Source organism: Pleurodeles waltl, chromosome 12 (assembly GCF_031143425.1).
Source record: "Pleurodeles waltl isolate 20211129_DDA chromosome 12, aPleWal1.hap1.20221129, whole genome shotgun sequence".
Lineage (NCBI taxonomy): Eukaryota > Metazoa > Chordata > Amphibia > Caudata > Salamandridae > Pleurodeles > Pleurodeles waltl.
Genome location: NC_090451.1, coordinates 619,783,978 through 619,808,068, shown reverse-complemented (window position 1 = coordinate 619,808,068; position 24,091 = coordinate 619,783,978). Strand labels below are relative to the sequence as shown.

General features: G+C 45.4%; 1 protein-coding gene across 2 annotated transcripts in view; it reads left to right on the top strand.

Moving 5' to 3' along the window:
* The window catches only part of ITGA10 (integrin subunit alpha 10), a 285,816-nt gene that overhangs the window by 40,620 nt on the left and 221,105 nt on the right, over positions 1-24,091 (top strand). For both annotated transcript variants that reach the window (XM_069217945.1, XM_069217946.1), the window contains exon 2: positions 17,220-17,331. In XM_069217945.1, coding sequence (XP_069074046.1) covers positions 17,220-17,331 — 112 coding nt within the window. The remainder of the gene's footprint in view (positions 1-17,219; positions 17,332-24,091) is intronic.

Sequence of the window (24,091 nt, the reverse complement as noted above, 5' to 3'; positions counted from 1 at the left end):
CTTAGGGTTGCATATGCCAGCAAAACCCACTTCTTAGATACCTCAGAGGTGGCCTGGACGTGGCTTACTGAGGAACAGCCACACTGCAGGTCAGGTGGCTCCCCCTACCTCCCTTCCCACCTAGAAAACAGGTCCTCCAAATCAAAGGAGGCAGATGCTGCTCCAAGACTGAAGAGAAATTGCACTCGCTCTCATAGAGGACGTGGCACCACGAGCGCGGGCTCACTCTCTCCACATGGATCCACTGCCACCTGTTTCGCACTCATCCCTGTCTACTACCAAGGTAGACTCCCCACCCAGCCAAGATGGTCACCACATGAGGATCTTCCCCCTCCGACTGAGCAATTGGCTGACACTGACCTGTCTCAGAGCCCCATGATAAAGCCTGACGAATCTCCCGATACTCCAGCAGTGACTGGGGACCATACTTTGCTGTTTACTATGTATTACATTTCCTGATGGTTGCTCTTGGTCATATATTAAGGAGGGGTCCACCATTTCTTTCTCGGTTACAAGTTGTTCTGTGCTTTTGTTACTAATTTGTGGGTGACAGATTCTTCTGGGGTTGCAGTATGGGGTCGGGGTTGTGGAAGGGATGGGTTTGCATAATGCTATGTTTTTGTTTCTGTTCCTTTGTTTTTTCTTGTTCAGCACCACATTCAGTCACATGACTACGTCGCAATTCCTACAGAACACTTTTGGGCAAATTGTCACTCAACACGTACTGAACAACTGTCCTTGATGACTCTCCCTGCTAGGCTGGGTACTCCTGTCCCCTCCGCCTACACATGATGTCCCTACACGGAAATGGGGCACTTACAGGTACTGTACTGAAATGTTAATGGGCTACTAGAACGGGTGAAGTGTGCTGTGGTCTTGCAATACGCACCTTAATTCCTTCCTGATGCTTCAGGAAACACACCTGCAGGGTTATCATTGTCTATTCCTGGCACACCAAGGCTATGACAGGGTCTATCATTCTGGCCATGCAAGAGGTTCCAGAGAAGTGGCGATCCTTTTATGGCGTTCCTTTTCCATGGTTGTCACTCACGATTTGAGAGACTCAATGGGGTCTGTACTTTGCCCTTACTAGGATTGTTAAGGGATTAACTGTTAACCTTGTATGTGCATATACACCTCCCGTGGCCCTGGATGCCCTCCTTGGGGAGCTCTCAGAGATGCTGTTGGCCCTCCCTGGAGGGCTCACGGAGATTGGGGGTGATACGGTTCCTGTCCCAGACATGGATGCTACAGGCACTCCATCTGTTTCCTGCCGAGTTAGTCGCCTTTCAGACTGGACCTCCTCTCTCGGTCTCTGTGATGTTTGGAGGTTGTTGAACCCTCGACAGTACCAATACACTCACACCTCCGCAACGCACAATATCCATTCCTGCATTGATCATATCTGTATTCCTGCTGCTTACTGCTGCACAGTATCCCAGGTCCAGTTCCTCCCATGCGGAATCTCAGATCAAGCTCCTCTTCTCCTCCACCTTGGCTCCCCCACAGATGATCCACGCCCCCATGGCATCTCATTGCTTAGTACCTCCAGGAGGAGTCCTACACGTAGGCACTGGAAAGTGAACTGAAAGCCTATTTCCAAACCAACAAGGGATCAGTGCGATCAGCTGGCACCTTGTGGGTAGCCAGTAAGGCCACTATTAGGGGTCATGCCAAAAGCCAAGTTAGAGAGAAGGAGCGCGATCGATCCCAACACATAACTCAACTGGAGGTCCGTGTCTTTCGCTTAGAGGTGCACTTTCCCACTGAACTGCAGGGAGACATCCCCTGGTAACTAGAACTAGTGTGTGAAGAGATCCATCTCCTGTTGCTTGTGGCAGTAAAACAAATATGGCGTGCCTCAATGGCTAAGGTTTACGAGTGGGAAGATAAAAATTGTAAATTGTTGTACTAGCTGGCCTCCTAAATAGGGTAGATAGGGCAATACCAGAAACAACAGATGAGCATGGCTATACCCACCATACCGTTTGGGATATTGCGCAAGCATTCGCAGATTACTACAGTCGCCTTTATGCTGCAGCCCCTAGATTAGAGGCTGAGCCCGATCCTCACTTTCTGCCTGAAGTGCCCCTCCCTCGACTATCACATTCTGAGACCCAGATGGTGGATCAACCATTATTGGCTGGAGAGGTTGGAGCAGCCATTTCCGCTGCAGCCTCCAGGAAGACCCCTGGTCCTGATGGATTTCCCACAGCATATTATACCACATTTTGTGAAATCCTTGCTCCTCGATGGCTCACTCTCTACATAGAGGCGCCAAAGACTGGTGGCTTTCCACCTGAGATTGATATTGCCACTCTAGCCACTGCTAGAGAATCTGGCAATGGACTACATATCTCAGACTGCTTGTGGCCCCAGGAGGCGGCCATTTTCACCATCACCTGCATCCATTTGACCAGACCAACGAGCGCTATAAAGCACGTGGGGGCACTTTCTTGGTGCAGGATGCGCTAGATACTCTTACAAGGGACTACATATCCCAGACTGCTTGTGGCCCCAGGAGGCAGCCATTTTCACCATCACCTGTATCCACTTGACCAGACCAACGAGCACTATAAAACGCGTGGGGGGTGCTTTGCGGGGTGCACCTGGGCAAAGCCTGGGCCAAGGGCGTGCCCGTCCACGCCCGTTGGAGCCCAGAGGAGGCTAGGCCGGGCCACCCCCCTAACAGTTATCTCCAAGTAAGCATTGTAGAATCTCGTTTTTTATTATTGTGTCCTCCTGCTGGATGTATCATTGAACTAACTCTTTATAGAACACTTATCAACCAATTACAGTCCTTTGATGGGTAAAAGGAAAGCAACAGAGGGTGGGGCGGGGAGATGTTAAAAACTAAGCGGAAAAGACATAAGCATGCAGCTAATAACTGTGTTATGGACAGAATTGACAACCTTCTTGGTGAATGCAAAGAAATGTTAACCTCTTCCCCAGATAATGGCCCCAGTGAAACTGAGGGCAAGTGCTCCCCAGTCAGGACAGGGCGGGTTACAAGAAAATTGCTGACATATTCATAAAACGCGGCCAAACAGTTCACAGCCACTACAGGGCAGGTGGAGGGTAGGAATGTCATCACCAATGTGCCCTCACTATCAGCGAATGAGCCACCACCAGATCCTAGTGACTCTATTCAGTGTTCCAACCGTTTTAGCCCTTTAATAAATATCTTAGACCCACATGACGACCCCGACCCAGGCATTAGGGTAGGTGGGTCAATAGACGTAAATGTGTATTCAGCCCAGACAAATGCACAGCACATCTTATGCATACAAGATTTAAAGAGGGTGGTATCACAACTCAAGTCTATGGTTAATTCCTTAAATGCAATAGTCAAGCAGCTAATTCCTTCAGACGCCACAACCATCATGAATCATATCCGAAGCCCAATGCCAAATCCATTAGGTACCTTGATGAAGTTGCCCAAATCGCCAGCAACCAGTTGAGCTGGCGAACCTTCAGTTAGTGCTAAGATCAAGAATTCCCATCAGCCTCCCCCACACAACAGCTTAGGCGCAGCAAAGGCATCTGATGCCTGCTACCAAATCCCCAAATTCACGAGCGACACTGTCCCTAAATTCACTACACAGCCCGCCATTGACCGGTTTCAATCTAAAAGCTCTGTTCTAATGGTGAACGTTCCCAAGCTACACCCACTGGCACAAAGGGAAGGGGGAGATTCTATCAGAAATAAGACAGTTTATTGGACTCGCCACGTAAGAGGCTGTTACTCAGTAAAACATGAGGATATAATTGATGCAGTCAGAAGGCCTGATCCTAAACGTGGGTAGGTAAAAGAACGTATTCAAATTACCTGGCCAGGAATGAGAAAAGTCATTTCTCTATGTAAGGGCCAAGCACCTGATTGATTGGAGTGGGAGCAGGGCAATACTCAGGAAACAATTCCATGTCATGAGTATCCGCATCAGATAGTTGTAGTGTTTTAGAGAGCATTCTGGGTCCTGAAGTTTCAGTTCAATATAACTAAATATGGACCATATGGACAGCTCTTGAGTTTCCCATGACTCAGAAGTGAGAATCTTATGTTGTCTTATCCAGGTATTTTTTTCTGCATTTCACTAGATTGTAAAATGGGTTTGGGACCTGTAGCAAACATATTGCAAGCATCTGAATGCACAGGAAGATAGGCCTGAATGTGCTACTCATGCATGGACCTGGAAAAATGTGAGAATTCATAAGACTCCTGGCCAAATGGGAATCTTCCTTAGCTTCAGTTCTGATTTCTTTGCATTTTGTGACCTGCAGTCTTGCTTATCTTATTATAAAACCATGATTACACCTCCCAGAAAGCAAACAAGCAACTTGGATTGGAGCAGCTAGTTACACATGCACCAGGAATGTTTAAAGTCTCTGGACTCCCCGGAATATGAACAAGTAAATTGCTGTATATCTTTTTTGCTACCATCAATTTGTTGGAGCATGCTTTGGGTAGGCCCCACTCCCAAATGTTGAGGCTATTTTCTAGTCATGTTTTCTTTCTCACTTATTATATTACTTCATGCATTTTAAAAGCGATTTCTCTCATCTTGATAGTTATCCGTGTAATGTGGTGACACCACTGTGGTTATTCTGTGCTAGGTGAAATAAATAAATATTTTCATATTTCTAATATAATGGGAATGCTGCCACAATTTATCATTTTGTTGCATGGCGTCAAATTGGACAATTTGTTTTTTTTAAACAGGATAAGTAGGTTTGTGGAGCATCTGGTCACTTTGGCATGTAGATAGTTTACAACATTCCACACCTTGAAAGTGGAAGCTGTTCTTTAGAGTGTGTACTTGAGTCCTGGTCATTGCGGGGAGCTGTAAGGCACAAGGGCCACCTCTTCGTGCTTCCATGATGTAATTCACTGAATGCCTATGTTGTTAGGGTCGATCAAGCGCAAGCGTTCTAGACCATGTTGTAATCTCTATGTGGGCTTCTAACTACGCCCATCTCACGCCCATCACTTTCACTAGTTCCTCAGCTTGCCTTTTGTGAAAGACATGTATATGTCATGCCTTTTTTGTTGTTTAGCCTCCTCGATCTCACAGATAAACTACTGAAAACATACAAGGCTCTGTATTTTTAGATGGTTTCTGGGCTACTTTGGCCCTCATTCTGACCTTGGCGGGCGGCGGAGGCCGCCCGCCAAAGTCCCGCCGTCAGGTTACCGTTCCGCGGTCGAAAGACCGCGGCGGTAATTCTGACTTTCCCGCTGGGCTGGCGGGCGGTCGCCTTCAGACCGCCAGCCAGCCCAGCGGGAAAGAGGCTTCCACGATGAAGCCGGCTCGGAATCGAGCCGGCGGAGTGGAAGCTGTGCGACGGGTGCAGTTGCACCCGTCGCGTATTTCACTGTCTGCGCAGCAGACAGTGAAATACATGTAGGGGCCCTCTTACGGGGGCCCCTGCAATGCCCATGCCAGTGGCATGGGCACTGCAGGGGCCCCCAGGGGCCCCGCGACCCCCCCTACCGCCATCCGGATCTCGGCGGTCCGACCGCCGGGATCTGGATGGCGGTAGGGGGGGTCGGAATCCCTGCGGCGGTGCAGCAAGCTGCGCCGCCGCGGAGGATTCAATGGGGCTGCGGTACACTGGCGGGACCCCGCCAGTGGTGCCGGTCCGACCGCGGCTTTACCGCCGCGGTCGGAATCCCCATTGGAGCACCGCCGGCCTGTCGGTGGTGCTCCCGCGGTCCTCCGCCCTGGCGGTCAAAGACCGCCAGGGTCAGAATGACCACCTTTATCTTTTCATTTCCTACGCAACGCGATCTCGCTGGGCAGAAGTCGAGGGCTTTGCATACCGTGGCGACCATGGGCTTGCATATCTGAAACTGTTTTACCTTTCATTATTAGTTTAAGTGGCAAGAAAATATGGTTAGGAGTTTACAACACTAATAGCTCTAATGCGAGCAAACGCAAGACCTGGTGCATTACAAATGCTTGGTATTTTTTATTGCAGCTCCCTGTTGCTTTAATGGACTAGCCTGCAAAATAAAATAGGAGTAGGAATTAATTGAATGCTAATGCAGGGATGGAGATAGTCTGTCCTTCACTGGCCCCAACCTTGCCTTCACAGCCCATTCAGTAGAGTTCGCGAACAGGAACCTTTCTCATTGTTGTTGATGGGGCAGGGTTCAGAGAATCCTCTTAAAATGTCATTCTGAGCTGAAACGGATTGCACATCCAACGCAAAATGAATATCTCCGCGTTTATTTTTACATGTACATCTTCTATGTATTATTGATACGTTCTGCTTTATTGTAAAGCGCCAGATGCCAATGAGCCATGTCCAAGCTGTATAGAATCACAAAAATAATTAATTGGCCGCAAAGCAGTGGCTCGTTTCATACAAAGACTGCTTTTCAACCTGACCTTTGAACTTTGGGCACTCAGTGTCATTATAATTGTACATGCTACTACTAAAATAGGCAATGATGTTTGCCTAACATTTTGGAGTCCTTTTAAATCTTGACACCTTGATGCCCAATCAGGGCAAAGCAGGGGCAAAAAATGAACCCATCTAGTGGGAGCAGCAAAAAACGTTTTAAATGTTAATAAGTTTTATACCGTTTGATAGTTCTACTTTCTAAGACTTTGATCACAAACTTTGCTCCAAAAAGAAAGTTAGTACATAAAATGCGCGGGGTCTTTAAATAAAATATCAATACCCAGTGGCATCAAACATTTCCTCACCTCGGAATGTCTGTAAATCAAAATAAATAAATACGAAACCCATGCTATAAAAGTTCGAGAAGCCTGCCAATAAAGATATGGCCCGAAAAGGATCAGAAGGAATATCCCGCAGCCAAATATAACACACCTAAAGCATCTATTGTTTGGGATGCTTTCTACTCCTGAATTAGGTCTAATAGTGTAGTAGACACTCCCTTACACTATTTTTCCGTGACAAAAAATGGAAGGAAAGAGCCTTGAGGGATCATGAATGACACAATGTGGAGAAGATCAAAAATGTAAGTAACTGGTATTCTTCAAATCCCATCTTTCGAGCAATGGATTTCAAAATATTTCCACAGTCACTGGCAAGGACCACAAACCAGAAATCAGACTGGGTAGCAGGATCCACTGCTATGATGCACACCTGCCAACTCACATGGCGCCACCATTTGTCACACAATATCGGCTCCTTTCGCATAGTACCCTGTCGGAAGCCGATATCACACTGTAATAGACAATGTGGGTAAAGAGCCCTTTAGAGAGCATTTCCAACTCACATTGTGTGTAAGGATAAACTCAGCTAATGTCCATCAGGGCTTTAATACCACCCCAGGACATCAACTGCATCCTATGAAGGCTCGGTTTGTTTCTCAGGTGGGGACAGAAGCTCACGTGCAATGGCCTGCCCAAAGCCAAGCCCCCTAAGAAACACTTTCATGATTAGGGAGGAAGTGGGTTCAAAGCCCCTCCCCCCAGCTTATCCCTTCTCACACTCCAATCCAAAACAATCTGCAGCGGTGGTCGCCACAAATCTCAAGGGTGGGGTTGTGGGGGGACGGAGGGCGACACAGATGAGGTGAACATTTTTCAAAAAATAAAAAAATAAAACACACTTACCTTAATGCCTCCATTCCTGCCTCCTCGCTCATTGCTCCTCTTGTGGTGCCCCAGCATTCACTACCGGGACACCAGCACAGGCTCCCCATGCAATCCTGGCGCTGCTTTCATACTAGCCTTAGCATGAAAGCAACAGCAGGATTGGTCTAAGTGGCTCGGACTGTCACTCAGGTATAACCCTAAGGTTGGTGCAGTTTCTTCAGCCCAGTTGTTAAACACAGACTGGCTGGAGAAACCTAAGTGTGCATGTGTGTTAGTCCAGCCTGAGACAGCCAGCCAAACACATATGCGCACCTAGTGCACACAACTCATCCTCCCGCTCCACCTCCTGTGGCCCAGCCCCGCCCCTCCATGCACCGCTAGCTGGGCCAGCAGCAGAAAAATAAAGTGACTATCATTTTATTTTCATACTGCCGTCTCAGCAAGGGGGGCAACGCTGCTTTGCGAAAGAGCCACCCCTGACAATCTGCCCCACTCTAATTCAGCCCACTCCAATCCAATCCACCCCACCCCACTCCATCCCAATTCACCCAGTCCAATCCACCACAATCCACCCCACTACAATCAAATCCACCACACACCATTCCAATCCACCCCAATCCAATCTACCCCCACTCCAGTCCACCACACCTCCCCCCAATCCAATCACCCTACCCCAATCCACTCCACTTCAGTCCACCCCACTCCAGTCCAAACCCTCCAAATTAACCCCCTCAACCCAACAAACCCCACTCCAATCCAAACCACCCTACCCAAAACAACCCACACCACTCCAATCCAATCCAACTCAAACCATCCCACTCCAATACAATCCTTTATTCCAGTGGTTTCCAACATTTTGTCTTCTGTGGAGCCCCCACTTTAACATTACTAGAACCCAGGGACCCCCCACTGAATCAGTACTGGAATTCGAGGACCCCCATTGACTCATTACTCAAAGATGGGGACCCAGGCCTAAACATTGTTGATGATTTAAACTTCAAAACAATACACACAAAAATGCAGAAACAAGCATTCCACATACTCAAATGATAACAAGCTTTATTTAATTTTGCAAACAAATAAAATAAAAACAAATAAAAATGTTAATTTGAATAGGAAGGTTGGAGCTTTTCTAAATTCAATTGAAGCCACACACTGTCCCTTCTAAACCCTGTTCTGTTTGATGGACCTGCACTGCTCCCACAATTCAATCTGAGGATACTGATTTAATTTGGTGCCTCCAATTTTTAATTCCTTGATATTTACAGTATGTTAGCCATCTTGTTTTTATACACTTTATTAATCTGTTAATATTAGTTAATTTTCTGAGAAGTCACCGACCACTGGGACCATAGGTTGATAACTACTGTTTTAATCCCTCCTACTCCAAGCCAGTACAGATTAATCCAATCTACTCCACTCCAATCCACCCACTCCAAACCATCTTAATCTACCCCACTCCAATTAATCCACCCTACACCAATCCAGTCCAATCCACCCCACTCCAATCCACCTCTCTCCAATCCAACCCACTTCAATCCAATCCAATTCACTCCAGCCCAATCCACCCCAATCCACTCCACTCCACTCCAATCCACTCCAATCCATCCCACCCCGCCCTAATCCCATTTCAGTCGACTTCAATCCAGTTCCTCCACTCTAGTCCAGTTCACACTATGCCACCCCAATCCACCCCACCACACTCAATCCAATCCACCTCTCTCAATCCAATCCACCCCACCCCATTCTAATCCACCCCAACCCACCCTAAACCACCCCACTCAGTCCAATCCACCTCACACCGATCCACCCCACCCTAATCCGATCCACCCCATTCCGATCCACCACACTCCAATCCACCCTATTCCAGTTGCCTTCACTCCAGTTCCCCCGCCTCTCTTCCAGTTCACATCATGCCACCCCAATCCAATCCACCCCACTAAACTCCACTCAAATCCAATCCTCGCCTCCAGCCCACCCAGTACACCCAACCCCATTTCAATCCACTCCACCCCATTCCAATCCACTGCACTCCATCCCACTCTCACCCAATCCAATTAATCCCATCCCATCACAGTTCCGTCCACCACGCTCCAGTCCAATCTATACAGCCTACCCCACTCCAAACCCTCCAACTCCAGTCCAATCCACCCTAATCCAAACTGCTCCACCCATCCCAGTTCAGTCCACCCCACTCCAATCTATCATCCCACCTGACCTCACTCGAATCCACCCCACATCAATGCAATCCACCCCACTCCAATCCACCCCACTCCAATCAACCTCGCTCCAATCCAATCTACCCCAATCCAGTACAACACACCCAATACCAATTTAGCCCACCACACCCCACTGCAATCCAATCCATCCCACTGCAGCCACCAAGCCTCAATACAATCAACCCCACCACATTTCAATCCACCCCTCTCCAATCCAATCCACCCCACTCCACTCCACCCCACCACTCTTTATCCCAATCCAGTAAACCCCACCTCATCCCAGTTCAGTCCACCCCAATCCATCCAGCCCACCCCACTCTAATCCAATCCACCCCACCCACTCCAATCCAATCCACCCCCCTCCAATCCATTCAATCCAATCTATCCCTCCAATCCAATCCACCCACTCCAGTCTAAGCTAAAACACCCACTCCAATCCACCCCACTCCAAACCATTCACCCCACCCCAGTCCTATCACTCTAATTCAAACCACCCACCCCAATTCAATCTAATCCACCCACCTGAATCCTTCCCACTCCAATCCTGTCCATCCCATACCAATCCACCCCACTTCACCTCAGTCCAGTCCACCCCACTCTAATCCAATCCAATCCATCCCAATACTTGAATCCACTCCACTCCACCCTATTCTACCCGACTCCACTCTGCGACTTAACCACTGAACTCTACTCCCCTCTACTCAACTCTAAGACTTTACTCCCCCTACTCCACTCTACTACACTTCAACAAATCCACTCAACTGCACCCTACCCCCAAACTCCACTTCAATCCACCCCACTCCAATTCACCCCGATCCAATCTACCCCAATCCAGTAAAACACACCCCACTCCAATCCAATCCACCCCACCCCACTGCAATCCAGACCACCCCACTGCAGCCACCATGCTGCAAACCAGTCAATCCCACCCCATTAAATCCAACCTAATCCAACCTACTCCAATGCAATCCACCCCACCCCACTTACTCCAATCCACCACACTCTACTCTAATCCACCGTACTTTATCCCAATCTAATAAACCCCACCTCATCCCAGTTCAGTCCACCACACTCCAATCCAATCCATCCAGCCCACCCTACTCCAATTCAGTTCACCCCACTCCAATCCAGTTTGCCCCTCTCCAGTCTATTCAATCCAATCCACCCAATCCACTCCACCCCTCTCCGATCCAATCTAAACCACTTATTCCACCCCACTCCAATCCACCCTACCCCACACTGAACCATTCACCCCACCCAAGTCCCATCACTCCAATCCAAACCACCCATCCCAATCTAATCCACCCCACTTGAATCCTCCCCACTCGAGTCCAGTCTATCCCATACCAATCTACCCCATTCCACTCAATCCACCCCAATCCAGTACACCCCTCTCTACTCCAATCCTATCCACCCCACTGCCTCAATCCACTCCAACCCACTCCACCCTATTCCCCCCACTCCACTCTACAACACTGTCTGCCACTGAACCCTACTTCTGTATCTCAACTCTATGAGACCTTACTCCCCCTACGCCACTCTATGGTACTCCGACAAATCCACTCTACAACATCCTACGCCCCAACTCAACTCCAATCCAACCCAACTCACCCCAATCTAATCCACCCATCCCAGTTCAGTCCACCCCTCTCCAATCCATCCACCCCACCCCACACACTCCAATCCACCTCACCTCAATGCACTCCACCCTACTCCAAATCACCCTGCTACAATCCACCCCAGTCCAACCCACCCCAATCCAATCTACCTGAATCCAGTACAACACACCCCACTCCAATTCAATCCACCTCACCCCACTGCACTCCAATCCATCCCACTGCAGCCACCATACCCAAATCCAATCAACTCACCCTATTTCAATCCACCTCACTCTAGTCCAATCCACCCCACTCACTCCACTCCACCACACTCTAGTCTAATCCACCACACTTCATCCCAATTCAATAAAGTCAACCCATACCAGTTCAGTCCACCCCACCCCACTCCAATCCATCCAGCCAACACTACTCCAATCCAATCCAATCCAATCCACCCCACCCCACTTCAATCCAATTCACCCCACTCTAATCCAATCCACCCACTCCAGTCCAATCCACCCCACTCTAATCCAGTGAATCCAATCCACCCCACTCCAGTCCAATCTAATCCATCCACCCCACTACAATCCACCCCATTCCAATGCAATCTAATCCACCCACTCCATCCCACTATAATCCAATCCACCCACTCAATACATTCCACCCACCCTAGTCCTATCACTCCAATCCAAACCACCCACCCTAATCCAATCTAATCCTCCCACTTGAATCCTTCCCACTCCAATCCAGTCCATCCCACACCAATCCACCCCACTCCACTCAATCCAGCACCCACTACCCCAATCCAATCCACTCAACTCTACTCCAACCCAATCCACCCCGCTACCTCAATCCACTCCAACCCACTCACCCGATTCCACCCCAGTCTACTCTGCAACACACCCTGCCCCGAACCACTGAACTCTACTCCCCTCTACTAAACTGTACAGCACTCTACTCCCCCCCTACTCCACTTTATTTCACTCCAACAAATCAACTCTACAACACTGTAATCCCCAACTCCACTCTGATACTCCACTGCACTAACTTTTAGCCGTGTTGGACAGCAGCCACACTGGTGTTCAACATGGCAAAACATATTACCAAAGGCATTAGCTCTTGTATAGGTGAGGCTTTGCCAATGCTTGTTAATATATATGTCACCCCTAGGGTAGGCCCTGGACAGCCGAAGTGCAGGGTGCAGTGTAGTTAAAAAGTAGGATATGTACTTTTAAGTTTCACATGTCCTAGTAGTGAAAAACTCTTAAATTCATTTTTCACTATTGCAAGGCCTATCTCTCCCGCAGGATAACATTGGATTAACTTATTATATTTTATAATTGTAAATTTTAATTGGGAAGGGATGGAACCGCCAAGTGTGGTTTCTCTGGAATCACAATTTAAAATTACAATTTATGGTGAAGTTAGATTGTTAAACATTAATTCTGAAAATGGCCCTTTTTTTTCGAACGTTGACATTTTCTTACGTTAACCATTTGGTGCCTTCTGCCTATCTCTGAATACACATCTGGGGTGGTAGCAGCTGAGGTTTGTGCATTCCCTGTAGCCAGCCATACACAAAGGGAGCTTAGGTGTGACTGATGGGCCAGCCACAGCCTGATGGGCCATCCTGGTCAGGATGGGGGGGGTGCTGGCACTTACACCTCAACAGACTGTGTCTTGTCCGCACACAAAGGGCAGCATACTCCCTGTAGTGCCTGTAGTGAGTCTGAAGCCAGGGCAGGAAGGGTAGCGACTCTATGCACCTCTAATACCTCTCTTTGAAGTCTCCCCCACTTCAAAAGGAACAACTGGGTATAAGAAATAGATTTCTGACCCTACCATTTCAGTATACTTCTGGACCTGTGGATACTCTGGTAGGAAGGACTGCTGTACTGAACAGACTGCCACTCTGATGGACTGCTACTCTGCTGGACTCCTGCTTTGCAGTGCTGACCTGCTGCCCTCTGCCTGGGAGTGAGGAGGACTGGACCTGCAACTCTCCAACCCAGAACCAAAGTGACTTCAAGGACTTGCAGGCTTGCCTACTGTTTTCTGAAGTCTCAGGGACACAAAAGATTTCCCACTAATCTGCTACAGCACCTGGACTCTGCTACTTGTTAGTCTTGCTCTGCCAAGTGCTGCCAAACCAGTTCTGGACCATTAGAAGTGGGTATAAATTGCTGCTCCAGCAAGGATTGATGCATCTCTGCTGTTGCGGGGGCCAGGCCCGGCACATCAGCCCCGTTGTGTGTATCAGAACCTGCAGGGATCAACTCCAACATATTGCTACTGCTGCAAGGTCAGGACCAGTGCACAGCCTTCAAAATCAGAGGACCTAAGAGCCACTGCATTGCTGTAGTTGTGTGGAGAAAATCTACGCATCTCCTTTCTGCATGGGGAAAAGCGATGCATCTCCTCTGGTGCAAGGATCCACTCCATCACATCGCCTTCTCTGCTCCCCGCATCTTCATCAACGCAACCAGGATTAAGGTACTTTTATCCAGCTGACCTTACTGGATCCCGGTAGCCGTCACGTGCTCAATTGTGGTCAGCCTGAAGTCTTGACTTTGTCCCGGTCCAGCATTTCCAGATATCCTATGTAAGCAGTTAGTGCTTTTAAGAGCTATTTTACTGTTTATTCTTTAAGAATTTATATCTCAAGTTCTACTTATTGGATTTTTGTTGTTTTGGTTTTGTCTTACTCATTATACTAAGCTCTATTCTTATAACCAGGTGCAGTATCTTTTTGTGTGGTGTTTTCACTGTTTTGCTGACTGCTCTGTGCCAAGGTACCAGGGTGTGAGCATAGGTTAATTGAGAGTGTGTTTGTGACTTACACTGACTAGAATTGTGGTTCCTGCTTGGACAGGGTGCATACCTCTGCCAGCCAGAAACCCAGTTTCTAACAACGGCTATTCTGTTTTTATGAATCAGGACCTAGGTTTTTTCCTTGGACATTTGCAGTTTGTGCATTGTCAAATTGACAAATGTGCCCTCCTCACATCTTTTGCAGTTCAACATATAAAATGTATTCATCTTCCAAACCAAATACTAGATTTCAGGGCATTTTGGCTACTTAGGTTTCTGGGTTTCGGTTGGCTAGCTACTTAAAAAAAATTACACAAGTTATTTACAGTCCTGTTAATTTTGAAGTAAATCTCACCATGTGAGAGGACAGGGCGTAAATTGGTAGTGGTTTGGGATGGGGCAGAGCCTTGAGACTTGTACTTTCATGAGGGGCGTAGGACTTTGTGCCGAGCACAGACACCCCCCCTCCAAAAAATTGCAAATAAAAGTTCCACTGATATCTTGAGGGAAATTTGAAATTGGCAGTGCCCAGCCACCAGACACCCGATGGAAACCCACCCTAAGCTGGGCCATCTTGAGTCATCTCTCACTGTGTGAAATCGCCTTTTCACCAGAAAACCATGTAAGCAGAGCTGATGTCATGTGACACTCGGTGGTACTGTGTGTGTGTGTTGGTAGGTCTGTATTGACTAAGGTTTGTGCGAGCACTTGCCTGTGCTAAGCAAAAGATAGCTGTCCACCAACTTCGCATAGTAAAAGGTTGCAGATGCAGCTCAGAATTACACATGACCATATGAGCTCTCCCGCAAACCTTAGCAGACCTAGCACTACAAATACCTCTATTATTATTTTTCCTTCTGTTTCCAACAAAAATTCTGTGCTGTGTCAAAAACAGATCCTTTGAGCCTCCGAAAAAACACCCTCTCTCACTCAAGAAAAGCCAATCTGTTTCTTCCCTTTTATGATACCAATGGTAAATAGAAGACTGCTGAATTTTTACCACAGATGTAAAAATTACACATTTGTGCCTTGTTTCCTAGATACATTCCCAAAATATGCTTTGTTAGCTGCATTTTAATAGTAATTGTACTGATTTTAAAACTGTTGTTATCCGAAGACACTTTGTTTTGAGTTTAATCATATATAATCTAAAGACTTATTGGGACTTCCAGCAGCCCTCTTCGTGCATTGGTCTGTGGATATGTCATTCACGTTTTACTTCCACCAAGTACAGCACATTGCATGAGAAAATGGGTCAGCCCACATCAGTCGTTGGTTAACTTCACTGTGAGTGACAGCTTTCTGCTCTTTCGCAATAAGCAGATCCACACAGAAAGTAGTCCCCTTTCGTGCGAGGGAATAATATGGCAATGTGAGCTTTTTCAGGCAAAAAATAATTTTACTTTTAGCTATTTTTTCGGATTGGTGGAGGCCTGGCAGCTCCCCCAGTGATAACGTTTTAGAAAGACCATGACATAAAAAATAACAAAGCTACAAACCGGGCAGCTAAGGTCAAACCAATTGGGGTGGTGAGCAATGGAGTAATGGGAGGTGGGGGTGTAGCAACGAAAAGTGGGCGGTGGAGAGGATAAGTAGCGTATGAGGGAAAGCAACATGGCGGCGACGGTAGAAGCACATGAGCTAGAAAGCAGCACAGAGGAGTGAGGACGTTTTTGTTTAGGGAGAAGCGCACAACAGCGCACTTGCAACACGAGATAGCAGCACGGAGCGTTTGGTAGGTGGGCGCAGCACATGAACGGGAAACCTAGAAAACACATGCACTCTCATGGAATGCTTAAGCAAACAGATAAGAGTAGTTAGGATAGAAGTTAGCCAGTTAGAGCATTGGTAAAGAGACAATGCTCCAGGAGAACGAACACGATATGGACAAGCTACAAAAAGGAAATTCCCATTTGACCTGTCCAGCCCTGAGGTGGGATGTGCACCTATTCTAGCCACAGCCATGGCTGATTCTAGCCTGCAGTAAGGAGCACAGATTGTCCCCACAGGTTACAGCTGTTGCTCAATTGCTAGTGGGGGAGGTTAAATATCACTTAACGTACGCACAGAAAAAAAAACCCGCAGCTTCCATACCAAAAGAAATAATATGAAAAGCAGCTGTGACTTCAAGCTTCGAACTCGGGGAAAAGGGGAGGGATCGTGTGGCTTCAGGAACTCATAATCCAGTCACCTTCCTGCAACAATTGCAATCAAGACAGGCGTTAAGAGCATTGTAGATAGCTAATTTATGGGGCCACCACAGATTACCAAGGGAGATGATCAGGTTACGACAAATGGCTTACAAGTGATGGACGGAATGCTGAACATTGTCAAACACTCACCCCCAGTCATAGATCTGGGTTTAATCCATTGTTCTTTTGTTCACCATGCCACCCCAGTTTGGACCCAGCCATATGCAAATCAGTCTTGACCCTGTTCCTCATGGGAACAGTCCAGACCGAACTGCCAAGCCAGGTCCTCACTGGACCGGAAACAAGCATCCTGGGACCAGTTTCGGGGTTTCACCCCTCATCAGCCAGGCTAGCTTGAATCCAGTGGCATGGGAAGCACGGGACCCACGTCTAGGCATACCCTTCCCACTTAGGGCGAGCAGTCAAACAACAAAATATCATTATGCTTGCAGTCCAGGCCATACTTGCTCTAGACTACATTATTCTATCATGGGAATGATGGAAAGCAAAACTTACTTGTTAAACACATTGTCTAATAACAACTTTTTGCTCTGACTGTACATGTACCCAATTTAAAAAATAGGAACGTATAATTCACTGGAAGACCGAAAGGGCGTGTTCCCCCTTATTTTGCAAGTCAGCAAAATACGAGAAACCATTAAACTTGCAAAACAACGTTGAGCAATATATGTTTAAAAAGTGTGACCACAAGTGCTAATATTTTAAAACGTATGTACATTCATGTATTTGAAGTATTTTTAGACATAATACGACCAGAGCCCCACAGTGCTGTCATTACACTTCATCGCGTGCCTTTTTTTTCAGGGTTCTGCAATCCTTTCAATATTGATGTAAAGAGGCCCCAAGTGTTCCATGGACCCCAAGACGTTCAGTTTGGCTACAAAGTCCTGCAGCACGAGGCGGAAGGGCAGAAATGGTAAAATTGTTATATTTAGTGGCATATGACATGTTACTTGAGTGTATTTAATACGTACTGTGGGAAGGACAATTACATCTGTTTTTTAGTTTTTTGAGTTTTCTGCTACATGCTCGTATTAAATTATATTGCATTGCTCAAAACAGCATTAATTTGTTACCGTCTGTAGATGTAGGTGTTGATGACTCTAAAACCCAGCCTTCAAAAAAGGCATTATTATAGACAGAATACTTACTATTACTGTTTGTATACCAATGCCCACTGGAATTATGCGGCAGTGGGGGCCAAAACATGGTGCAGCATTGCCAAAATTATGTGGCAAGAAAAGCCACATGATGATGTATAACAAGGAACAAATTGTGATGGAATTATTTCGTTCGTTATTTCAACACCCATTAATATTCCTTCTGCAAAGTTGCGCTTCATTTGTACTAGTTTAACTCCTGAATGCACGAATCAGCAACTGAAAAGGTCATCGGTTAACCTCTGCAAAGAGTCTGCCATTGCTTGGTTAAATATTTTAATATTTAGTGTTTGTAATTATAATTAATTATTATTTGTTTTTTGTATATTATTTATTTAAAGTAGATATTTTCATTTTATGTTTACAAGTTATACTTTTTTGTATAATTGTATAAGTATTTTTTTAAATTGTAATGTGATAGGCTTTAAATTTGAAATCGTCCATGATAAGTAAAATTCAATATACTTACCTACTTACTGATGATATTGTGGCCTTTTATATTTTTGTTGTCAATATTTTCGATCTAACATAAAAGATATGTAAAGTCTATATTTGTGTCCTTGATATTTTTGTTATACATTTTTGATGATATGAAAGTAGCAAGGAGCAGAAGAGTGTTCCAACTTTTCCTTCCTTAGCATTTTTGTCCCTTGTTGTTCTTGCGACTAAAGACAGCTTATATGTCACAAAACAGACCATACGATCAATCTTTGAGAAAGGACTGAAAGTTTATTGATTTTTTTTTTCAGCAATACACTGGTAGGTTTAACTTGCAGGCGATCTGAGTGCTCAGAGCTGTTCCAGACAAAATGCGAACATCCATCTTGAGCCAAACCCAGAGCCGCCAGTGATCACAGTAATTTGTATTAGAACATTGGAATGCTGGGGGCTCCATTGAAAACAATGGAGTGCTGCGGGCTTTTACTGGCCGGTAAAAGCCCGCAGCGCCAACATTCCAATGTTCGCTTTGTTCACAGCAACAGCTGTGAACAAAGCCTCACGGAGCCCGAGGGGATTTTAATCCCCTCGGGCTCCGTGAACATTTTTTTTTTTAATAGAACATTCTTCGGCTCGGGCATTTAACGCGGGGAGCGGGCCTTTAATAGCCGGTAGAGCCCGCTACGGCGGGTTCTAAGGCTATAGTATTTCGCCATCCGGTGCTTACCATTGCTCATTGTCACTGCAGCCCCATGCGGTTCTGGTTCTCGAGTTGCTGCACCTGTGCCAACACTAAGTAAACCAAGGTCAAGGCCCGACTGGTCGTAACGGGCATCAGGCATTTCCCCGGGAGGGAGGATGGAAGTGTAGGGGTCCACTTTTGTTACTGGGGGCTGCTTCTGCAGCAGTGCTGCAGTTTTAAAAGCACTGCAGAGTTCCTTGTATGTCCAACAGTTTTCAGGGAACAATAAAAAAGGCCAAGATAACTCTGGCGATTAATGATCTGAGTTTTTTTTTTTGATCCATCTAAAGTAGCACAAAGGGTTAATATGCTTAACCCCTGATGCAAATAACATGTACTGTGCACACCACAGAACAGTGTTTTATGTTCATAGCTCAGTGGGATACTGCTTTTGTCACAGAGTTCCTTTTGTTACTGCGCAGTTCATAAGTTACAGTCATGATCTAGCGCAGTGAGCTATGAACTGCCATCGAAGAGCTGCACGCAAACTGCATGGTACAGGTTAGAAAGTTATGTTTTTTCCCAGTCTCTGATTATCCTAATTTGGCTAAAAAGGGTTTGTTTGGGTAGAAATACATTGTTATTAGTAAAGTCCACCCTAACCACTGTGTTACATTCTCATTCCTGAGCTTATGCTTCCCCAGACCAAGCACTCTTAAAAAAATGCCTCCCAGTATGGATGACGTGAACGCTACACCTTGTAGTCCCCTTAGTCTTAAATAACAGTTTCTATGCACTAATTTACACACTTATGATTCATTGTCTCTATTGTATGTGTGTGTGAGGTAAAATGCTCCAACACCCTATGGGGGTAAGAGAGGTGCTATATAACAAATGAAAGATATGCGAGAGAGGGGCTATGGAGCTATGAGGCACTGACAGAGGGTGATGGTGTGGGAATCACTAAAGAGCCCCAATAAAGATTGTCGTAGCGCGGTGCACTGTAAGGTCATCATTTTCTATGCTTTCAAACGAATACAATTGAATTTACAATGAAAAACGTGTTGTAAACTGCACTGTTTTTGCGATCTTTTCCAAACTTTACTTTCGTAGGCCTGCAAGCCCCACTGTAGTGGTCACGCTCACTCGCTATGCAGCCTATTGCAGTTGGTCTGACAAAATTTGCCAGGGCTGCTTTGGGTTCCCAGTGATGCCCTGAGTAAGGCCAGCCCCCCAGTAGTCAGGATACCAACTGTTATTATTTCTCTGTGCAGTGGAGAAACACTAAGGCCCTGATATATACTTTTTTTGTACCTCCTTTGTGTCATTTTTTGACGCAAAAGTGGCACGAACTTACAAAATATAATTTTGACGCAAACGCAGTGCAAAAAATGTATAAATCCGGGCCTAAGAGGTTGTCCTTTCTAATGACGCCATATGGGTGATGTGTCCATCCAGCTTCCTTTCCGTTGCAGTGAGTGCCGCCTTCACTATTGCTGGGCGCCCCAGCCTGCATTGGCGGGAAAGGCTAGAACGTATGGCCCTTAAAATTATGGCCACTTGCCCATAGGCCACTGCTGCCTTATCGAATGGGCCGAGACAGCGAATAATACCATTGCGCTGCTCGAGTGCTCTTGCCCCCCAAGTTTTACCCTCTGCTCCGCCTTCTCCTTCTTCACTAATTCTCTCATCGACTTTCCCCTCTTCCGCCGGACCTCCAGCTAGTTCCCGCCTTCGCTCTTATCTCTCTTGAACAACAGCTCGACTGTGCTGAAAATGGTGAAGGAATGGTTTACCTTCACTTTTTTGACAGTTTGTGTGTGCATTTTATTGTCCATCTTGACACTTTTCGAGGACTTTAGGCACATTTCTACGGACAAAGTACGCAAGTGACGATAAGGCAAGGTTTCCTAAACATTTTAGCCATTTCATATCAGAAGTAGACGCTTTCGAAACTGTAGGGGACTGCTAAACACCTACACTGACATATTTGGTGTTTTATTTTTTGTCTTTCATAGAATGCATTTCTACATAAATTGCAGACAATACTTGTCTACTTGGGTCTAGCCTTTTCCTTTTATCCATTATCTGTCAGAATTTTATTTTGGGTTTAAATAATTACATTTTTTGATTTTTATAAGAATTAGTTTCTTATTTTGTATTTTTTTCTTTTTTTTAAATTCTTTACTCTCTTTCAATTGTCCCCCGTGGGTATATGACTTGTAGCAGTTAGTCCACGATATAGACATTACCATAACATTTCAGTTTTGAGCTCTAAAATGCTGGCAGACTTAACACACAATCTGACCACATGTTTCTGTTTCTCCTCCGCTACCATATTTTTAGATTCAGGGGCAAACTAAGGCTAGATTAGAGCGGTGATGTTATTGTTTAGCTGTGTTTGTGACCACGGCCCATTGTCTGACTAAGTAAGAAGCATAAATATAATTTCAGTCCTTTTTGTAAACAACAATTAAAAGTTGTTTTAAAAAGAGACACAAAGGGCCCTATTCACAAAAAATATGAAATCTATTCTGAACCTGCTGGTGGATTACCTCCCATGTGAGTAGATATCCAAATTATAGTTCATGTAAAATGCGTTTGTTTATACATAGTCTACAAATGGTCAAACAAAAATACTTTTGCATTTTTTTTGGTACTTTTTTGTTTCCTTATGTAGGTACACATTCCTTTACATCCCACTATTTTGTGGGTGTATGAATCCTAATCATATACTTCAAAAAGGTTTAGTACCGCCCCTGGCAGGAGTAAATCTCCAACTATTTCCAGGGCCAGCCTAAAATTGATACTAATGTTTGAATATTCCCAGACTTGTAACCCCTGGCAAGGGCTCCCATTGACCTTGGTTTTATACGTTCCTGTCACAGGCACTAGGCCGAACCACAGACGTGGGGCACAGTTTTAACAGCATAAGTGGGGCAATGCTGGATGGTAGGAATTTTGTGGATTCCTCAAGTTTTGAAAGTTTTGATCACAGAAATATAAGGAAAATGTGTGATTTCAGGTAAAGTTTGATGTTTACAGGGCATTGTGGGAAATAAAAAAATATCATGAGATCCACGCAAGTCACCCCATCCTGGATTCCACTAAAATGTGCAGATTTGATAGGTTTCCCAGATGCCGTCTTAGTAAGGCCCAAATCCACAGCTACCCACTTTGAAAAAATCATGTCAGTTTTGAGTGGAAATATGTAATGTATCCACATAGCTTTTTGGGATGTTTCCTGTTGTGGGCACTAGGCCTACCCACACAAGTGAAGTACCGTTTTTATCGGAAAACCTAGTGGAAGGAAGTTTTGGCTTCCTGCAGATTCCAGAACGTTTCATCACGGAAATGTGAGGAAATTGTGTTTTTTTTAAAGTCAAAGTTTGATGTTTGCAAGGGATTCTGGGAAAGACAACCTGGTGAGAGTCACACAAGCCACCCCATCCTAGATTCCCCTAGGTGTCTTTATTTTAAAAAAACGTACAGATCTGCTAAGTTTCCCTAGGTGCCGACTTAGTTAGGACTCAAAGTCCACACCTTACCACTTTGCAAAAAACAGGTCAGTTTCGAGTGGAGAAATGTGATGTGGCATTTCGGGCAGTTTCCTGTGGCGGGCACTAGGCCTACCAACACAAGTGAGGTACCATTTTGATCAAAAGACAAGTGGGAGCAGAGAATAGTAGGATATTTGTTATTACCAATTGTATTTCACTGCATTTGTGCCTTCCAAATATAAGCCAGTGTTTAATAAAGAAGACATTTTGAAAAATACCCTCTAAATCGTATGCACCTATGGGTACCCACAAATTCAGAGGTGCACAAATAACCACTGCTCCTAAATGCCATATGATGTGCACATTTCATAAATAGGTTACCTTGATACCTATTTTTTCACTCTATATATTTCACCATATGAATTGGTCTATACTCCGTACATAATTAAAAAACATTGTGCAGTGCAGGCAAGTTGTTGGCCCTGGGTATCTCGCGTTCTTGGAGAACCTAAAAACCATATATATCCCCAGAGCAAAAAGGGTCTAGCAAACGTACTAGTACATTGCTTTTGTGAATCAGCCATTGTGACAAAACGTTACAGATGAAAACATTGTCACAAACGGCTGTTTTTTCCTTCTCATTTTCAATATTTCTTTATTTCTTTACTTATTTGGTTTAGTTTATTTGGGAAAACCTTGTACATATAACCCATTGTTGAATGCAGAAAAGTCTCCACTATTCATAAAATATATTGCTTTTCTGGATCACCCATGGATTTCACACTGTTTTCCACCACAAACTGGTAGCAGGTTGAAAACACAAAAAAAATAAAATAATGGGGTACCTCTACGAAAAAAAGCCAAAACTTTGATAAAAAATAGATTTTTGATTCAGCTCTGCATGATCCTGAAAGCTGGGAAGATGGCGACCTTAGTACAGCAAACTATTCATTGATGCCATTCTTATGAAGAAAACCAGACACTTTTACCCAGAGCACTTTTTTCCTATTTTTCCTTAAAAACTCAAAATTTAGCTATATTTTGACTAATTTCTCGGTCCCCTCCATGGAAATCCACAAAGTTGAGGTACCTTTAGAATCCCCAGGAATTTGGAAAAAAGGGAAACAAATTTGCCAGGGATACTTTATGTGGATAAAGGGTTATGGATGCCTTAGCACATACTACCTCAAATAGCCAGAAAAGGGCTCAGCACTCTGGGGGCAAGGGAGGGTGAGGTCCACCAGCTAAGGGGTTAAAAGGAGCTTTTAGTGTGCCCACTACTTACCATTTGTCAGCATAATTGTGACTCTCCTTACCTTCCTTCTAATTTGGCAGCCCTTCCCAGGCGTCAGTTCCTTCTATTCATTGTGTGGTGCATGGATGAAGTACAGATGTATTTATCATAATTAGTGTTTGTTTGCTGGTCACGCTGTGATTAAGGTACTATTGCTTCTTTTTTTACCATTTTTTATAGTGCAAACTCAACCCGACTTGAAGCTATTGGAGTATTTTACATGAGCACAAGTTACATTACACAAGACCACATTCTTTGTATTTAGTGTGTGCTTTCGGGGCAGAGTTTTGGGAGGTTTGTACATTACAGCAATTATGCAAGGGCGACTCCTTGTGTCCTCTCCACTTTCCACTTCTCCCCTCCAATCCTCTCCTCTCAAACCCACTCCAGACTAATCCAATCCACGCCACTGTAAACCCTCCACTTCAATCCAATCCACTCCAATCCATTCAATTTACTCCAGTCTAATTGAATCCATTCCAACCCATTCTAATGGACTCTTACACCCACCTCTCACATCCACTCCACTCCACTCTAATCCACTCCACTTCAATCAATCCAATCCACGCCACTCCTTTCCAATTCACTACACTCTAATCCAC